The sequence below is a fragment of the Candoia aspera genome, chromosome 2, assembly GCF_035149785.1.
Source record: "Candoia aspera isolate rCanAsp1 chromosome 2, rCanAsp1.hap2, whole genome shotgun sequence".
Classification (NCBI taxonomy): Eukaryota; Metazoa; Chordata; class Lepidosauria; order Squamata; family Boidae; genus Candoia; species Candoia aspera.
Window position 1 is genome coordinate 82,111,661 of NC_086154.1, and position 20,859 is coordinate 82,132,519.

The 20,859-nt window shown below is 39.5% G+C and overlaps 1 protein-coding gene across 4 annotated transcripts in view; it reads right to left on the reverse strand.

Annotated features, from left to right (window-relative positions):
• FGF1 (fibroblast growth factor 1) overlaps positions 1–20,859 on the reverse strand; it is a 60,566-nt gene that overhangs the window by 6,938 nt on the left and 32,769 nt on the right. For 2 of the 4 annotated variants that reach the window (XM_063292355.1, XM_063292352.1), the window contains exon 2: positions 3,118–3,319. In XM_063292355.1, the coding sequence (XP_063148425.1) occupies positions 3,118–3,286 (169 nt within the window). In that variant the 5' untranslated portion in view covers positions 3,287–3,319. Of the gene's footprint in view, positions 1–3,117; positions 3,320–7,982; positions 8,049–8,971; positions 9,012–20,859 lie in introns of those variants that run through there. The other 2 variants (XM_063292353.1, XM_063292354.1) reach the window with 2 other exon arrangements.

A 20,859-nucleotide genomic window follows, 5' to 3' on the forward strand; every position in this document is an offset into this window, starting at 1 on the left:
ACAGAAATGTTTGGGTGGAGGGGCCTATTGTGAAATTTTTTAAATCTCTAGCAGGATTGCAGTGGCAAAAATCACTAGTGCCACGCAGTACTTGATAATATATAAAAGAAGGGTTAATGTTGCATTTTGTCAGCTTCTCAGTCAACTGGGCATTTTTACTGAGCGTGGCACAAAGAGCAAGCTCTGGATCAATAGAGTAAATTGTTTGTGTCCTAAGAACAGAAAGATTGGCTCCTGCAGATTCTCTAGCCGCCTCATTTCCTCTTTCCAGGCTGTTAAGGCACAGAAGAAGCTTTTCAGTAGATTCTACTCCCTCAGGAATTGGTGTAAGGAAACAGAAAATGAATCTGAGCTGAGAATACATCCTGGACAAAGCAGAGGTAAAATGCATTTTATCTTGGTAAGACAACAGACTTCAAATTAATGCAAAGATGCCACTTCAAACAAACAGGACAATGGGTATTGTCAAGTAGGGAATGCCAGTAAAAGATTTGTAAAGGAGATGTAAAGGAGAACAGGCACAAGCTTTAAATACTTATAAAACATTTGTTTATAGCTTTTACTGCCACAGCTGAAACGTGTCATTTTCCTATACAGGTAGTCCTGGCTTAACAACCATTTGTTTGGTGACAGTTGGGACTTGTGCCGGAAAAACTGACTTGCGACCAATCCTCACACTTACAACCATCACAGTGTCTCTGCAGTCACATGATCACAATTTGGATGCTTGGTGACCAGTTCACATTTATGACCATTGCAGCATCCTGTGGTCACTTGATCACCATTTTCAACCTTCCTGGCCAGCTTCTGGCAAGCTAAATCAATGGGGAACCACGTGATTCACTTAGCGGCCACATGTTTGTTTACTGCTTGCAGTGATTTGCTTAACAACCATCACAAAAAGGTTGTAAAATTGGGTCAGATTCACTTAATGACCACTTCAATTAGCAACTGAAATTCTGGTCCCAATTGTCATTAAGTGAGGACTACCAGTAGTCTCTCAACTGGCACCACAGTTCAATCACTGGTGTAAAATTTTCTAAGAGGTAGGCTACTGTGGCTGAAATCTAGATAAGGATGTTGAGATTTCTCCTGCATAATTTTGATATACTGTATGTGTGTGTGTGTGTGTGTACACACATGACACATACATACAGTACATATGTTTCTCAACAGTTTGGATTGAATGGCATCTGGCATCCTCTGCCCTGTGATTCAGCTTAGCTTGTGGATGCCATTTTCTCACCACTTTGCATAAGGCATGGCACTATTTTCAATACATTTGTGGGTTCTCACTGTAATAATAGATGTAATTAAAGACATACAGGCACCTATCAGTGGATTTAGTCCAAATGAATAGGGGTGCAACTATGTAACCCAGACAAACAAAAATCTCATGTTTAAGATTTTGGAGTGGGTTTTTTTCTCCAAATTATATCTGTTAAAAATAACTAAGGGCCCAGTTTAATAGGGATACATGGCTAACATGAATCCATATCTGCCCACATCTAGAGTCAGGCTTTGTAAAATGTTAGTGGGTGCTGTGTAATAGCACGGAATAATATTTTCCCCTATTTGGATCAGTTAATTGAATATACTCAGGATGGGGAAATGTTAAAATCATGGCACTCTACCCATTTCTTTCAGAAGATATTGTCGGAAAGAGGCACAACAGAAATATAACTTGGCCTTAGCAAGCGTTTTGCATAAAATCTCATTATGGATATTCATCTGGAGCTTTGTTATTCTGATAGAACATACCTGACCCTTTCTCTGACCAAGGGAAGTGCAGGAGAATATTTGGAGACTGATGTAGGCTGTCCCCCTACTCATCTACCGGCGGAGTCTCAGAGGCCTTCTTCCTAAGTTCAGACTGAGATCAACGAATAACTGTAGCAGGCAGAGGTGATGGGACCCTCCCCATGTGTGTTCACTAAATGCTTAGCCAACAGAGGGTTTGGCTCTTGGCTTCAGGATTTCCAGCCAGAAGCTTTGTAGATGTTCCATTCAGCTGTCCAGTGAACTTGAAGAGACGAAGGACGTGGCCTACGCCCCAATTTTCCCCAATGTAGGACATGGCCTACACCTCAGATTTCCCCTAATGAAAATTAATAGTACAAATAGAGTTTGAGTATCCTGGCTCTGCTTGTATTAAATATACCCAACTACAATTTATTTTTAGTTAATAATTTAATTAATTAATGCCACTCTTAAAAACTGTCCTAAATTCTAATGGGCCTTGGGTAGGTTACTACTGATTTAACTTTCAATGTATATGTGTGTAGATGTGGATGTGTGTGTAACCTTTGGCATCTTATTTATGGTAGTGCTCTAAAAATGAGAGTGATGCATTGTTATGTCAACCAGAATGTATCAGGACCATCCAAACTGGATGGGGATAGGTCTGTGCATGCTGTTTCTACCCCATTAAGGGGTGTTTGTGCAACAAAAAGAGAAAAAAAAGGCAATATGGTGGGCACAGCTGCACAATTGAAGCCCCACCCATTTTAAATACACATATAACAAGGGTGAATCTTCAGTTGCATGCTTGAGCTCACCAACGTGGATTTTTTTGACAGCCCTATGGATGCCCCCAACCCCATCCATCCATCCATCCATCCATCACACCCCTCAGTTCCTATTTCAGATGGCTCTTCTCCCTATTTTTTTTTTTGACAAATAGCACATATGTATGTGAGTATGAGGGAAATCTAGACTGGGACTCTAACTCTGTGTTCCCTGTTATGGATCTAAATGCCTGCAACATTTATTGGAAGAAGAAGAGAAAAGTACAGTTGAAATTAATGGCCCTATTTGTACAAAGAATATTGCAAACATAGGGGTGGATCTGGATTGGGGAACACAAGGGGAGCAAGTGGTTTAAGCTCCCATCCCATACATTATGGTCCAAACTGGATCGAGCTCACCATGCTGAGTTTTGGTCACCTTCTCTGCATTTAAAGACAGAGTGATATGCCTTTATATGGACAGTGCTACAGTCATTTGGCCTTCACATAGAGGATGCTTGCCACAAAGTTGAAAGCCACTAAGAGAAGGTAATTGAAGTTATTAGTTGGGTCAGAAATAAGAACTCCAATAAGAATAGTAGCAGCTTACTGTGTCTGTCCTGTCGGTCCATTGTGCCATCCACTTTGCCATCGGGAAGTATCCTCAGGAAGTGACCTCCGTTACTGCAATAAAGAAGCTTGGGCTTCTTGTAATTTCCCATTGGCAGATCAAATTTTTCTGTCACGGCAGTAAATGTTGTGATTTCCCCTTCAGACATCTCTTTCCCTTCCTTGGACTCAGGCCTTCAGTCCTGGAAAAGAAATTTAGTAGGACTGCAGCGAAAAGAGCCAAAATAGTAATGATATCATTCATGGCATGGCATGTTCAAAGCAGGAGGAGGAGTCTCCAGTGAATCATGGGCATTATTTTAGGTATCACCCGCCTCACCAAATTAACATTTGGCATCCAGAGCAAGACAGCATGTTGTAGCTTTGGTTCCCTCAACCTATGAAAAGCCTTTTTGAATACTCCTACTGTATGTCATAGTCTTCAATCAACAAAACAGTGTTTAATAAACAAAAGTAAATAATAAATAAAAGCAGGAAAAGAGCCATGTGTTTATGAGGCACCAACTCAATCCTTATCTCTGTCTAGATAGAAAATAGGCAGAGAGAGAGGGAAAGAGAGAGAGAGAGAGAGCACACAAGACATACTGTAAGATTTTCTGGATTACTTTCATTATTGTTTGTAATCAGGAGTATAACAGAAGACTGTTCCCTGTTGTTTTGATTAAGTATCAAATAGTTGGCTCTATTTCAAAGCAAACATCAAACATGCTAGTGATTAAGAAAAATGTGGGTCTGGGTAACAGGCAAATGGGTGAATCCTTTTCACTTCTCCGAGGACTTCCTCAAGTCAAGCTTTCCATTCACCTCATACAGCATCACAAAATGATGTCGCCAGTACTATCAGCAACCATTTGATCCTCTTGATCCAACAGGCAGGATGCCCTATTACATTTAATTGAAGCAGCTCTCTATAGACCAGCTAAGAACCAAACTATTAGCTTCCTTGTTTTCTGAAAACTGACCCCAAAGTCCTCAGCTGAGATTGACAGAGTAGCAAAAATATAAAACAAGAAATGGGACATTTAAGTTTTGTTTCAACCACCACCTATAGATTGCAGATAATTTCAGATGCCACAGTAGCTTTGTTCTTCTGTATGCCTTGAATAGATAGATAGGGATATGGATATGAGTATGGATCTATATCTATATCTGTATCTACAGTATATCTATCTACATCTCTACATCTATTTATTACCTTTGCTAAACCAAGGAGGGGTAGACTAGGGTACTGTCTTGATATATTAATGGCCTAATACTCCAAGTGCTTCTCTGAACTGCTTTAGTAGAGGAGCTTGCTAGAACATTTGGAAATGATTTAGTGAGTTCCATGTTACTGCTTTAAGATTCATCACTATTTTTAGAACCTGTCCTTGCTTGCCAGTGGCCTTTGACTCCAGCAGTATAGTTGAATGAATAAAATTTCCTGCCCCCATTGTCATGCTGTGATGGATGTGAGTAGTGTTCTCATATTTTTAGGCCTGTGTTCTTGGTATTCCATACACGGCTCTACTCTTGGCCTGGCTGTTATACTTTCTGATAAAGAGGTGTTGTGTTTTATGGGAATGAAAGTGTGTGTGTGTGCATCTACACACACACACACACACACATCCTGCCCAAGAAGGAGCAAGAGTATACAAACCAAAGACAACATGAGAAGCCTTGTTTTTTTCTTGTTGAAAGCCTAATCACTTAATTATTAAAGATGCTTGGAGAAGGGCAGGAAACATGGATGCATGATGAAATTTCTTTCCAACACTTGGCAGCAAAGGTGAGCCAAGCGAGACACAAGCATCCTGCAAGGCAGTATGTAGAGCAGCTCCTCCCAATCTCTTGCTGTCCAGACTGTAATGCCCATCAAAAATGGGGGGTGGAATGCTGTAGAAAGTAGCGGTTATGAATGAGAGCACAAATAGGCGCCTGAGGTGTTCTCTTACTTGATGGAATCCATGACAGAAATAGAAATAGATCATACACACACACACACACACACACACACACAGTATATACAGTATATCAAAAGCTCAAAAATACTTTTAAAGTGGACATTTTTGGGATATTCCGAACATGCACTGAAGAACTGGAATCTCCAATAACGCCCCACCAATGGATTCACATTTTTAAAAATATTAAAAATGGTATCTACACATCTGAGATTAAAGTTGATTCATAAAAAAATGCATTTAGGGTCCATTGGACTCCCCAGAGGATGTATGTTAAAGGATGGACACCAGATTTTCTGTGTTGGAGATGTAAAACATTTGAGGGTTCAATGTCTCATATGATATGGTCATGTGATTGTTTGATACCTTTTTGGAATAGTGTGTTACTGCATGTAAGTAGATTTATGGGAAAATGTTAAAGATTTTAATGTATTGTTGAACTATATACCCAAAGGTTTGGAAACTGACTGTTTATCAGGAATTACTGTATTGAGAGAGGGTGGGGTTGGCTAAAAGTATCATACTGAGACACTGGAAAAGTGATATTCCAGATGCTTTAAGTTTAAAGATTGTTTTGTTAATTATGTAATTTTTAGTGTATTTAGGTATTTAGTCATTCTTTTCCTTGTAGTTTGTGAACAATATTTGAAAAAAATGAACCAGAGCACAAGTGCGTAGGTGTTTCAGAGTTATTTCGTGTGAGATCAATTGCAAAAAAGCAGCACTTCTTCCACTGATCTTAATTACTTATGTTCCCACTCACCCAAATTTTGGTCTGTGGCTTGTCAACCCTCCCAACGATCCTTCAGTTATTCAGGCAATGAGTTTTATCTGGATCTTGTCAACAGGCTTCTATGCTGCTGTTTGCTTGGCTTTGTTTTCTTCTTATTGTGGACTGGCTAATGATTCTATTACAGATTTGGTGGGTGGATGGATGACATCTCCTCTCAATTCCAACTCCTTTCACAGATACAAGTAAGCAGCCAGAACAAAGTTTAACTGGAGCCAGGTTGCACTGAACTGTGTGGCATTTACTCCGAAGGAGAGCCACTCTGGTGTAGTGCTTATAGTGCTGAATTTAGAGCCAGAATTTAAAGACCAAGGTTTAAATTCACCCACAGCCATGGAAACCCACTGAATAACTTTGGACCAGTCACTCTCTGTCATCTTAGCTTACCCCACAAGGATGTTGTTGTGGAAAAAAATTAGGACAATATTGTATTCACCATTTTGAACTCCCAGTAAGAAATGCAGGATGTAAATCAAATCAGATCAGATCAATCAATCAATCAATCATTCAATCATCTTTTAAAAAGAAGTCCCAACAGCATTAAGCTTCCAAAGAAATGCAATTACATTTTTAAAAACTTTGGAAGCTTGTCTTGCATGGTCTTTGGTTTATTTATTTTTGTTCCTGGTTGAAGAAAATTATTAACATTCTGTGGCTATAAAATGGCATGGAATAATAGCGCAAGGCAATCCATTACTGCAGATTAATGGAGCAGATTAGAAATAGGGCTGTTTATGGAATGTGGCTTGGCTGAGGTGTCCAAATTTTGAGGATTCCTTTTATCAGATATGTTCTTTAAATGCTTTCTGAAAAAAGGTTGTTCTTCATAAGAGTATACTTAAGAAAAGTACACACTTAGAAAATGAAGAACAATTTTCATCTTAAAAAAACAAAACAAAATCCAGATCAAACTTCAATGGTTTTTTTCCTCACTTTTTCAAGAGCATAATCAGGGTGTGCTTTGCATGGTCTCAATATTTGGACACTGTAAGGTCTTGACTACATAAACCATGACTGACCTTACAACATCACAAATGGTACCTGGAGAAATGCAATGGAAAACAATTGCTGAGCAGAACAGACATTTTTTTCCTATATTCTTCTCTGCTTGGCAATGTCGCATAACTTCCAATTCTTATCTAATTATATTAGCTGTTTCCAAACCGCTGAAACCGAAAGCACATTTTTTTTCTGAGCATACTCTACTTCTATGCCTGAAGAAAAAAAAAGACTTTCAGAGTATGTAAGAATTAGAATTGCTCAGCCTTGGAGAGACACACATTCCTCTTGTCTCTCTGCCTGAGTTATAGTATGTGCTCATGTTCCAAAATGGTGCACACTTAGCAGGCTGAACACTGATGAGAAATAATTTCTCCCACAGATGGATTATTTTGTCCATTTCTAACCCATGCCATTTCTTTCTCAAATCTTGTTTTATCCAATCTTCTTCTAAACCAGAACATTTTGTTTTCATATTTATCTTTATTCCCTTACTGGTTTAAAGGACCCATTAATTGTTTAAAACTTGTTGGGGGGAGATGGGCGGTGTTAAAATTTTGATAAAATAAAAAAATAATAAAAAATAAATTGTTTAAAACTAAAGATTTGTTAGCTATACTCTACTACACTTTTCATCTGTTTGAAGTCTGAAAATTTCTCTCTATTTTCTCTGGAAGTGAGGTGGGGAGATATATTTTAAGATCTGTATTTCATGGTTTTCCCCCACCATCTTGTATGAAAACAGTATCTCATCCTTTCCTTTGCCTCTTACAATAATGTTTATGGATTTACATTTGTTCAAATCTTTAGTTTTATGTGGTTGAGCAGTTACAGTGCCAAGTAGAAAGCTTGCCACAGACATTCTTCACGGATATCAACACTTAATCCAAAGGAATAGTAGTATGAGACAGATGTTTTTGTAGTCTTCTAAACCTGCATCAAGAGATGAAATTCAACAGCAATTAAAAGTAGATTTAACAGACTGAAAGAATAATCTGAGGAGGAGCTTGATTATTTTATAAACTTTAATAGAAAATAACTTAATGAGCTTGAAAAGTATGGTAGTTCCTGTTCATGTATGGAGTGACTGTCCAGCTTGTGCCATCCTTTCATTACCTTTTTCTAGCTTCCTTTCTAAAAGAGGGACATTCACAAGTATCATGATGTCCAGCAGATCTGCACACAGAAGACTTCCTATCAGAGAAAGAGAATTTAGCTTTCATAGAAATGCTATGAAATTCGTAGAAATCATAATTAATAAATAAAGTGCTATGATTGGTGAACTGCTTTGACAGATGTCTTAGACCCATGGGCTTAGCAATCTTTCAAAACTCACTCTGATCCTTGGTTCCTGCTTTGCCAGTGCAAGCTTAATACGTAGGCAAAGTCGAAGTGCATGTTAACAGTGTACCTACTCTGTTTGCTTAAACAACTTTTTAAAAATCTTGGGACATTCCTAAATTGTTTGTGTCCTCCCCCCCAGGAATTGTAACTGTCATTTTGAGAAGCCCTGGTGTAGCTATCTCATATAGGGCTGTTTAGGAAAAGGGGCAGTAAGTTTTTCTGTGTTAGGACATTTTGCATGACACAAAGTACCTCTCTCTCTGGCACTTCTCTTAGCCAGAAATGGCCTTCTGCATCTGTGCAGAAGCCTGTTTCCTCTAGTGAAGCAACCACTGCACTGTTTAGAAGTTAGGAGCACCCTGTTTCATGAAACTGCTTTGACAGGGTCATTTGCACAAGCCTTTATTGAAGTGAAGCACCCTTGAAAGATTTGCAGAGACCCCTAATCTCTTGTCTAAGCTGATTTGGCTCCCTGTCTAAAATGACCTCATGGCTCCTGTGGCTATTGCACTTCTTTTCCCATGGCACTATTGCAATCTACCTCCAGACCACTTTCAGAGCTGACAAAATCCTCTTTCAGACATTCAAAACTAAAAAAAAAATCCTCAGATGTTCCATTTCCTGATTCCCCAGCATTACATCTTCTTGATCATTCCATTCTTTGCTCTGAAATATTTGTGGCTTTCCATTTGCCAAATGATGTCAAAGAGAATCTTATGCTGATCATTGATTGAAATAAAGGAACTTACTTATTTACTTACTTAAAAGGAGAAACTGGACAAGGAATGTAAAGAGCAGGAGTGGTGGAGAAAGGGATAACAAAATATACAACCTTTGATCAGATCCCTTTGGCTGCAGCACACATCTATCTGTCCTTTTGTAGGAAACCCTATATTATGTTTATGGATAATTAAGCAAGAACCAAGTTCCCAAGGCTTCTTGTTTCAGTGAAATCAATTTAGCTAGGATTGTCCCTATTAATTAGCAGACTCCTCCATCTGAAATGCTGGAAGATGAAGGAGGGAAAAAAAGATTCTCCACGTTATTCATTACCAACCCCCCTGATAATTGCAGTAAAGAAACGAGGATCTTCTAACCAGATTTTTTGTTCTCAAAATCATAGGCCAGTAATAATAGCTAGTCAACATTCTGCCTACATGCTACCTCTAGGTTGAAAGACACCTTTCATAATATCTGTTTTGTAAAAACATTTTTTCAAATTTCCATTTTTTAAAAGATGAAGCAGAATTAACTAGCTCTCATTAGGGCAGGAATAGAACTGACAAACAGATATTATAAGGAAGGATATTTTGACAAAATAGTTATAAGGTAGTTCCTAACAGCAAAAGTTATTTGGCAATGGATCAGATAAGGCATCTTAATCTGGAGTCTGCCACTGCAGCCTAGCCAACAACCCTAGAATTCCTTAACGGTTTCCATCCAATACTAAGCAGGTCAATCCTTAGGTTTTTCAAGGTCAGTCAAGGCCAACTAGATATAGCCAACAATTCTAAGTGAGGAAGTCTTAGTCTTGTACAAGCAAAGACTAATGTGGGCACCAAGCGAACTTAGAGACCAATGGAGGAAGCAAGATAATAATAATAATAAAAAAAGCCTTGCTTGGACTTCAACTTGAGCTCATCTGTGGATTTAGACTGAGAAGATCTAAAGGAGGGCCTCCATAGCTGACCTCACAACAAGTTAAGTACATATTGGAAAAGACAGATACAATTTTCAAAAACCTGGACATCTTTTAATAAAACTAGAAGCTTGATGCAGAATTAGTCTAAGTTGCTCAGTCAGATATCAACATCCTAAGACATGTAGAATCTATAGATTTAAGCCGGCACTTTGAATTGGTCCTGAAGATGAATTGGAAAGTAGTGGAGACACAAAAGGACCAGCACAATAATTTCCTAAGACTTCTGGTAACATAAGTCAAAGTTCATTGTGAATCAGTGACCTTAAAGAGGTCTTTAATGACTTTAAAGAGCACCTTTTCCTAAAAAAGGGAGGCTCATATTCCAAACAGTCCTATTCCAGGTGGCAATGGCAAATCAATTCTGTGTCATGGTGCCAAGAAAATTGCATGCATGTGTCATATAGTCATCAGTAGTCAAGCTCAACTCACTGATATCTTTCTCTACCTTTATTATATCCTTTAGATGCATATAAATAAGCACATATACAAATTGACATCTTTTCTCCTTTTTTTTTTTTCTTGGTGAAGTATTTCTTCTTTTTGGACAGTGCGTAAATGACCCTCCTAACAGCCTCATTGGTTTTGTTTTTGCATTTCTAAAATAATATTAACAACAACAATAACTATAATGGCAGATTACAAGATTCTATACATCCTAAAACACTGCTGGACAGACTAAAAACTAGAAAAAGTAGAGAAGCATGTTTGTCTTTAATTCTTTTGATTGTACAAATGAGCATTAATTAATTAATCCAGGTTGTATGGCTTTCAATATGTGTCTTCACCCACTGACAAGTCAGTAAGTATATTATGATAACTATTATAGCTGCAGCAGATGGCCTTAAAATGCATGCATTACACTCAGATACACTGGCAGTGCATTCTTTTGAACATGTGTGTTTCTTTGTTCCTAGTTACTTTTTTCCTTAATCTCCCTACAGGTAGGTAGGAAGGAGGCATATGCAAATCTGTATGTCACTGCAGAATGAATGTTTTCAGTATGACTGGGTGAACCAGCTGAATTAATCCACCAATAGGTATACGACTATTTTCAAAGCTCTGCATGTTTCTTAAAGGCAACTGTAAATTGGCTTCCAAGAGGGACATCTAGTGTTAACTTCGCTATAAGTGCTATTTTCTTTCAAAAGTGACAGATTCACCTGGCTCACAAAGAAATCTCCTATATCAAACTGCAGCAGAACTGCTAATAAGTTAAATCTGATTCTGCAGGGGTTCATCTGAGGGTAAGATGAACCTCAGTCAAAAGATATTTCAGACATCTGTGCCTTCCTTTGGGTAAGTGGCAGCCACAACCATGTGATCGAAGCTCCACCCTTTATTATGTGTATTGCAACTCACAAGAAAAGGGGCAGGGCTTTGATCACATGGCTGTCGCTACCATCTTGACTTTTTTGACCCCTTGCAGACCCCCCTGCTCATATACGACAGTACATCAGACAGGGTTTTGGTAAAGCTTAAGGCTAAGTTAGCTTTCTTGATATGTGCTTGGGACCCTGAAGTTCTCAAGGAAACAGAAGGCTGTGGAGTACTTTCATAGGAACGTAAGCAGTGCCCTGCTGGATCAGACCCCTGGCCCATCTAGTCCAGCAGTCTGTTCTCACAGTGGCCAACCAACTGCACAAGGAAGCCCACTAGTCTCCCAGCAGATGGTCTTTAGAGGCACACACTGCCATCAAGGCTAATAGCCATTGATCCCCAGGACTTCTATAACTTGGTCCAAACCATTTTTGAAGCCAGCCAAGCTGGTAGCCAGCACTATGTTGCATGGTAGCAAATTCCAAAGTTTAATTACATGTTGTGTAAAAAAAAATCCTTTGGTCTGTCCTGATTCTTCCAGGATTCAATTTCATTTTATTTATGAACGTATTAAAACAGAATATTGTACTTTGCTTAGCACTACTGAGAGATTTTTTTTCCTCCTGCATTGAAACTACATCCTGACTGGGTAGGGAAAACTTGGATCTCAGTTCTCCAACAGCTGTAAGGCTGAACACAATTGTTTGCTGGTAACCCATGCTTCCCTGCCAGTCTTATTTAAAAATGATGAGACAGTTAACATAACAAGGGGAAGGAAACCCCTGAAGCCCCTGTCACATAAGAATCCCCTGCTGGTGGTAGTTTTCCAGAATAGAGGTGCTGCTGGGTAGGTACATGACAAAGAATACTGTGCAGTTTTATTGTGTTTGTAATGTAAGCACAAGGCACAGAGTTACAATTCAGAGAAAAGTTGCTAGAAACTCTATGTGCTTTTAGAAACCCATAGCACTCGATTTGCAACTCCAGCTGCTACTAAAAATTCCTTTCTCACTCCTATGGGTGGTATGTGTCTTCCTCATCCTCGGGTCCTCTACCAGAGGCCTGGGAGTTTGAGGGTTCTGTGCAGTATCTTAGCTGTTCCTAGCACTGCACTCTTCTGGAGAGAGAGCTCTGATGTTGCTCCCAGGATCTGTTGGAGCCACCCTCCCAGCTTGGGAGTCACAGCCCAGAGTGCCCCTACCACCACTGGGACCCCTTTGGCCTTCACTTTCCACATCCTCTCTAGTTCCTCCTTCGGGCCCTGGTACTTCTCTAGCTTCTCATACTCCTTCTTCCTGATGTTGCTGTCACTTGGTACCACTGCATCTATCACCACCGCTGTCTTCTGGTCCTTGTCTACTACCACGATGTCTGGTTGATTGGCCAGTACCTGCTGTCCGTCTGGATCTGGAAGTCCCACAGGATCTTAGCCCTGTCATTCTCCACAACCTTCTGTGGAATCTCCCATCTGGACTTGGGAGGGTCTGGCCCATATGCTGTGCAGATGTTCCTGTACACAATGCCAGCTACTTGGTTGTGCTGTTCTGTGTATGCTGTTCCTGCCTGCATCTTACACCCTTCCACTATGTGTTGGGGGATCTCTCTCTCTCTCTCATCTATCTGTCTATCTCAAAGTTCTGTCTATAATCCTGCTGTATTTGTTTTCTGTCCTTGCTTTTGTCTCTCTTTTTTTTTTCCTTTTTAAGAGATTAGTCCTTTCCTACCCTCTGTGTCCCTGAGGGAAAAAAGAGCTTCCTTTAGAGTTGCTCTCTAGTCATTCTCTTTATTTTATTAGAGTACCCCTTGAAATCATTCTCACCATGCTGACAATTCTGGCAATTGCCCCGAGTATCTGTCACCAAAAACTAGTCAGGGAATAATCTGATTTTCTATTTTGGAAAACTAAAAGGAGTCTTGAGCAGATGGTTGGAGTTTGTGCCATGTGCTGCATAAATGAGGTAGTTGACAAATTGTGTCAAATAACATTTTAAAGTAGAGGAAGAAGGAGGAAGAAGAGAAGTTCCAATGTAATTATACTTTTGTCTTGTTTAGTAGCCATTTCAGGTTGCTTAATACTAACTGCATGCATCCCTCTGTTGGAAGTTCTGGCAAATCCAGCATGCCTCATTAGTATGTGCATTAGCATGTAAATTTAGTTGTCCCACAATGCAACTATGAGGAAGCTGTTTGTTGCCATTCCCACTTTCCCTCTCTTCCTTCTTCTTCACCAGAAGCAAGCACACGATGTGTGCTGCTCTCCTCCATTCTGGGCACCATGTGGTGGGCCTGGAATTCCCCTTTCTTCTGCTCTTGGCAGCTGTAGGGCTAAGAGCTTAGGGCAAACTAAGTATTTAAAAAGAAAAGAAGAACAAGGAACTTCATCTTTTCCACCAAGATGGATGTAACAGAAGCAACAATAAACTCAGTAAGAAATTCTTTTACTTATCTTAACCTAATTTGTCTAAGCGTGTGATTCTTTATGCTTGGGAGGGCTGAGTGTGGAAGATTAATAACCTGTGTTTCCCTGACATGCTCACTGAAGCTATCTAAGATAATTTTCTTTTTCTGTGCCAGCTTCTCAGCTGTGTTATAAGCTCTGCTCCATTTCAGTGGTTCTAGCAGGCCACTAAATTGGCTTCACCCTCCACGACTGCAGAAATGCAGGTTTAAAAATAAAGATCGTGCAGTTATTCATGGCTGAGCAGGGGTGGAGGTTGTGCAGTGAAAAATAGCTGTGGGGGAGAAGCTACAATGGGTTTTCTGCCTGCAAAGCCCCATTCAGTACAGAAAAGGAAGTGGGGGGGGGGAGTGTTACAAAATAGCTTATTTTTACTTTCAGTAGCAAGCATTATAATTTAGTAACAGAGTGGAGCTGTAATCCCTGAAAAAATATATCACAAAAGTAATCTGAGGAGAAAACAGACAAAAACAGGAGAAAAAGAACCAGATGAAATGGTTGGGGATGGATCACAGCAAAGTCACTACTATTTCTGGGGGAAAATGCTCATTTAGATTGGTTCAGGTGCTGAGTACTCAAAATTAGGATTAAAAATGATTATTCCCTATCCCCTTTGCAAAATCAATAATTATACAATTACTTCTGAAAAAGATAGGGCAGAATTTACAAAATTCTAATATAGTTCAGAACAAGCACAAGATTAAGATTAAGATGGTAATGAAGTCCTTCAAAGATTGCACTTCCATCAATAAACAGTGAAAGCAAGTTGTTATGGGAAACCTATCAGTATCCATATGGTGAGACAGACAAGTCTATCTGAAAATAAACAGATCTCTGGGACCGGATGGGTTTTCAGTTAAATGCTCTAAGACTTGAAGGTACAATGTCTGTGGTCATGTTTTAGATTAATGTTTATAACAACATCAAACCCAAATATTTGGAATGAAGCAAGGATTTAATTATTACCCAAGAACTGTACATGTAGGGAGATGTGTTTCTTCCGTCTTCTAGAGCTATTTCATTGTTAAGTCAGAACTGCAAAATCTTTCTCATTATTGTAGCTAACTGCCTGAGAAGATTGAATACATATAAAGAGATAACATAACCAACCAGTTTTACTACAGATAGGTAACTATCAGATAAGACCTGCTACTTTTGAATTAAATTAAGTTAATATAAAGTTAACCCTGGAAAGCTTATTAATGTAAAAGTTTGGCCATGCTGGCTAGGAATTATGGGAACTGCAGTTTCATTAATTCTAGAGGGCATCAGATTGGTGAATGCCAAATCCTTGCAACAAACTACAGTAGACCCAAATCCATGCAATAGGTTATTATAGAGAAAAATTACAAAAACACAGAAAGATATATTTGTATGGTAGTAGACTACATCACTGAACAAATTAACTCAGAGTTCTCTCTTGAGGCACAAATGACCAGGCTCACATTATTCTGCTTCAGACACATTATGCAAAGACCTAGCTCTCTAGAGAACGCTGTAATGCAGGGAAAGGTGGAAGGAAAGAGAAGAAGAGGCTGATCAGCAGCAAGGTAAATTTTAGGACTACAACCCAGTCCTAAAATGGATAGATGAAACTTTATTATAGTCACAGGCTAAAATACAAAGGAGCAACTGAATTTGACCCATCAGTCTTAAAATACAGGTACACTGGGAAACATAGTAAGCCCAGTTAAATTAATGATCAGCTTTGATATTTTTCCCATCTATTTCTCATCTATTGCAGAGCATCCGTCAGATAAAATCACTTAGATCCACTCCCTTGATACAGTTTCTGTGGAGGTGCCCAGGGCAGTCTTGCTCTGTTTGAAGAGTTTCAACCTGTTAGGCCTGATGAAGTGGATAGGTTCCTCATTACCCTGACTTTGGCCATCTGTTTATTAGATCCATGTTCCTCCTGGTTGGTGAAGGCCTCCTGGGAAGAGATGTGTGTCTGGGTTCTGGTGGTGGTGAATTCTTCCTTGAGAGAGGAGATTGTCCCTCCATCTCTTAAAAAAGCGTTAGTTCATTCCCCTCTTCAAGAAACCATTGCTAGCCCCAACCATGCTGGACAATTTTCTTCCTGTATCCAACCTTCCCTTTTTAGGGAAGTTTGTTAAGAAAGTAGTCACACAACAGCTTCAGAGGATCCTGGGGATCTGGATCCCTTTCAGTCTAGTTTCAGACCAGGGTATGGGACTGAAAAAGCATTAAAGATGAAGTGCTTCAACTACACATTGACATCTTAGGCATCAGTGAATAGAAATGGACTGGAATTGGATACCTTGAGTCAAAAAATCATGTTGTTTACTACTCAGGACATGAAAACCAAGAGGGAATGGCATTGCTTTTATAATCAGGAAGGATATAGCAAAGACAATACTTCGGAATAATGCCATCAATGACCAAGTAATATCAATTAGATTTTGCAGACAACCCTTTAATATGGTAATTATTCAAAGTCATACTCCAGCCATTGACGCAGAAGAAGAGGAGATTGACAAGTTTTATGGTCAATTTCAATATGAAGTTGACAGAATATGCAATGTATTTGTGGTTGGATACTGGAATGCCAAAATTGGAAATATTAAGGAGGAAAACATAGTTTGGATTGTATGAAGCAGGAGAACCAGAAATGAGGCAAGAGAATGACTTGTCAGTTTCTGCCAATCTGATGATTTCTTCATTGCTAATGCATTTTTTCAAACAACCAAAATAAAATATCACCAGATGGATCACACAAAATGAAATTGACAATATTATTCATACAAGGAGGTGGAAAAGCTCAGTTAGCAAGACATGATCAAGGGCTGACTGTGAAACAGATCACCATATGCTCATGTACAAGTTCCAAGTTCTAAGGCAGCCTAAAGCAGAAGAACAAAGCCAACCAATTTTCATGATAGGATCTTGAGCATGTACCCCTCATTTCCAGGAAAAACATCAGCAACTGCTTTGAAGTCCCGAATCTCATTAATAGGGAACCAGAGGAACCACTGGAAATGGTTCTACCTCTCTATCAATCCTCCCTTCTAGCAGCTGGACATCCCAATTCCTCATTCCTTCCACCACACTACATTCTTACCCAGTGGCTGTTTTGACAAGGTCATTACACCCTTACAATTACACCTCTTACCATACCCTTATGATCTCCTAATTAGACTTTGGGGGCCTAAACTCTGTTCCTCCATCCTGGGGGAAAATATTCTATTATTGCCCTTGTCTTTCATCTAAAGAGAGGCTTGTAGCATCAACAATAGTTACCCAATGACCCCCAGTCCAATTCACTGCCATCTCCTCACATCCAACCAGCTTACCCTCTTCAGTTCTTCACTGCCAATAAACAAATCCACTTTTAAACCTCAAAGTCCAGTTTTAATTCACTGTTCAATTCTTGCCTCCAATTTTGGAGGAGAAGCCCCCTACTGATTTCCCCACTAACTGCAATTAATACTGTAAAGATTTTATTGAAATTTTCCCACTGTACTGTTGAACCAAATAGTCAAAAGAATAACTGTTGATCTGCAAATAAATCAGTACTGTCAGCAGAGATTACAGTATCACATAGTGTTCTATTTTTAAAGCTATGTTGTTTCCGACCTTTTAGGAAGGCTTTAACATTTCAAAGAAGAATTCTACGTGGCCCATCTACATTTTTAAACAAATACCACATTAGCTGCATAAGCAAAACCTTACTGTCTCATGTGGAAAAGCTCTCATGGCTAATTCCTGATGAAAAGCAGAAGTCTAGATCTACTGTGTGGGAGGAATGATGTAGATGCTATTGCATCTGGTCTTTTCTTTGTCTAAGGGAGAATCTGTTAGAAGATGGCATATCACTGTTTCCATAGTTGTAGGAATTTGCCCAACTTGGTACACCCTGGATGTATTCATCTATAATTCCTTGAATGCAGAGGCCTTCTGATTCCAGATAGAATATATCTGGATGGGATTAAGCTCCTCTGTATAGATCTTTTTTTAATTGATTATGTGCCATTAAGTCAATGTTGAGACTTAGTGACCCCATAGATAAATTCTCTCCAAGACTTCTATAGAAGAACAAGTAGCAATTGTGTCTCAGGGGGCCTTTGTTCAGATTCATTTTGTGCCCCAGTTTTCCTGGGATCAGGATGTTTTGCTCACAGTAATGCATGCCTTGGCCACCATAAATTTGGATCACTGAAATGTGTTATAAATGGGGCTCTCCCTGAAGACCACCTGGAAACTGCAAGTGATTAGAAAACAGCACCTCAAGCAGTTAGGAGTGGAAGGTGATTTGTTTTGTGACACCTCTGCTTTGAGAACTGCACTGTCTACTAGTTTGTTTCCAGGTGCAATTCAAGGTGCTGGTTGTCATCTTTAAAGTCCTTCGAAGTTCAGGACCTGGATATCTGCAGGACTGCCTTCTGCAGCACTGCCTTCTCCTGTTGGTCTATGCCCATCTTTAAGATCTGGAACAGAAGGCTTCCTCAGGGTCCCTACGCTTAAGGATTGTCACCTGCAGGGACCCCAGGGTCAGGCTTTCTCAGACTCTGTCCTCTGTCTCCAGAACCTGATATCAGATGCACCCTGATTCTGTTAGTTTTCCCATAAAGCCATTACGGCATGACTGTTTCAGCAAGTCTTTGGAGTCTGAAGGATTGTTCTTGTCTCTCCCTATACATTATAGTGTATATGGGTTATGGTTATTCCTTGACACTGGGAAATATAACTGTTACGTTGTTATGTTTTGTTCTTGTTTTTAATGTTATTACTGCTTTGGCAGTCTTAAACCACTCAGAGTCATATATGACTTAAGTGCCATATAAGCCTGGTAAAACAAACTGATACATACAAGCAAACTATAGCTCATAGCACAATAAGGCAATCTTCCCCAGTATGAGGCTTTCTGGATACGTTAGATGTCAACTTCCATAATTCCTAGACAGTACGAACCTGAACTTTCATAACAATATAATGCAAAAAAGGCTTAAATGTCATCATCATCATCATCATCATCATCATCACCATCATCATCATCATCGCTTTTAGCCAAAGGCAATCATTACATACTATAGTATTCAAACTGTAGAGGATAAGGTAAAATAAGCATACCAATAACTCAATTTAATTACAATAGAATTTAGACCTTTACTTGCTACATTTTTCACTAACACAAGTAAAACAATACATGAACAGCTAAACAACAAATCATCAAATAATGCAAGATTTTGCTAGTATGAAGCATGAGCAACTTTTATGATTTATTTTTAGCTGCATATAATCTAGGAGAATCTAGAAGTTTAGAGTGCTACAAGCAGGGCAAAACAAGATCTGTAGCTTAAGCAGGACAACGTGCAGTGGTTGTACTCCCATCAGAATCAAAAGGTGACAAATAGTTGCTCAGCCAAATTCAATTTCCGGATCTTTCAGGGGAAGCATCCGAATATCTAGAGGCTGGCCCTGGATTCATGTTCGGGGTTACTGATACAGCTCTGCTTATGTAGAGGTAAAAGAGAATATCAGAGTAACAGGGAAGAAGGCTGCATCTCTTTGTATCTCCAGATTAATTCTTGTGCTCTGATCCACTTTTTCCTTTGTTACCAAAACTTTAAGAGATTGCAAGGAATGTGGTGTGCTCTTTTTCTTTGGAAGCAGTCCAGTGCTTCTCTTCTCTTCTTCCACAAAAGGAGAAGCAACTCTGTCTGTGATCTTTGTTTAACCAGAGCTAATACATACATCATCAAGATCTCCTGGGTACCAGGAGATACAATGGAAGCTCTTGACTTATGTAGGGTAAAATAGTTTGTAGCAGTATTTCATGTCAAGCTTTTGCTATGTTCCTCTTGGAATCAATCCATAAAAGCCTTCCCTTCCCTTCCCTTCCCTGCCCCGGTCATGAAAGACATTTGCTTACCTGGTGACAATGGACTCACACAAAGGCCCCTGTGTATGAATTGTCTGCTTCAGTTCAGCATTTAATAGCAAGTCTGACCCTACCAATCTGCTGACCTAGAAAGAGTTGACTGAATAGACTGACTCATTTTTGGAGAGAGAGAGAGAGAGAGAGAGAAACAGAGAGGGAGCGAGGGAGAAGACCCTGTCAACATCTTTTTCTTCTGGGTTCTCTCAGAATATATGCTAGGGCGTTGCTTTATAACTGCCAGGCAGACTTCTTCTTTGTGGACAATTGAAAAAGGAACAGTGAGACAAGCCTACTAGTTTTTGCAGCATTTATGCCTGGTGAGTAACTTAATACTGAAGCGATAGCTGGGATTGGCCCATAGTTATGGTGGAGAGTTGTTCACTATCTGTAGGCTGCAGAAGAAAAATAAATTATGGCTTATTGAGTTGCGGAAAAAAAAAACTATTGGCTTTCTTCCCCTCTTTTCTGAGTAATCCTGTGTCCAAGCAAGCCACATCAAATGATGTTATCATTGCTCAAGTCTCTTCAGTTTAAAATGGAAAGTGTCGTTAGTCATTACAGCCAACAAAAGACATCAAACACATGGGCAGTGACCTACCACAACCAAATGAATCAGTCTGTTCTGCTCTTCAGACACACGTTCTTGCCTCTGCACCTGAGAGCATTAAATAGGCAGAGCTTGGGCAGGTAGGAATCGCTTTGGATTTCAGCAAAAGGCAATGCAGAAGGTTCTATCCAAAGTAAGTGGCCATGTGAATATTGATTAGAGTGCTGCACTTACACCAAGGAAATCCAGATTCAGGATCTCTGCTCTTAGCTAAATAGGTATCCTTAGGCCTGTTGCTATATCCCAGCTTCACTGAGTTGCTGCAAGGATGAAAGGGAAGAGATGCTGACATTCTTTGGACAAAGTTCTTTGGTCCAAAGTTCTTTGGACAACTTTGGACAAAGTTCCATGCCAAAGTTCTTTGGACAAAGGGCAGATATTGCTTTATTTATGTCATAGGAGAAAAGAAGAGGAAATTTTCATTTCTGACCTTCATAAAGTTAACATCTGTTAGAATCCAAACCAGTTTTGTGTAATGGGATTTTCTGACCCCAATAGAGCCTATGTTTTATTCAGAATTGCTCGGGAGGTCTTACAGTCTTCAAGAGAGCTTTGGATGCAAAGCTTTTCAAGGCACACTGCAAGAAAGCTCAATGATTCTCAATTTTCTCCCTCTCTGGCACTGAGCATCCTTAGCACTGACACTGAAGAAATAAAGGCAGT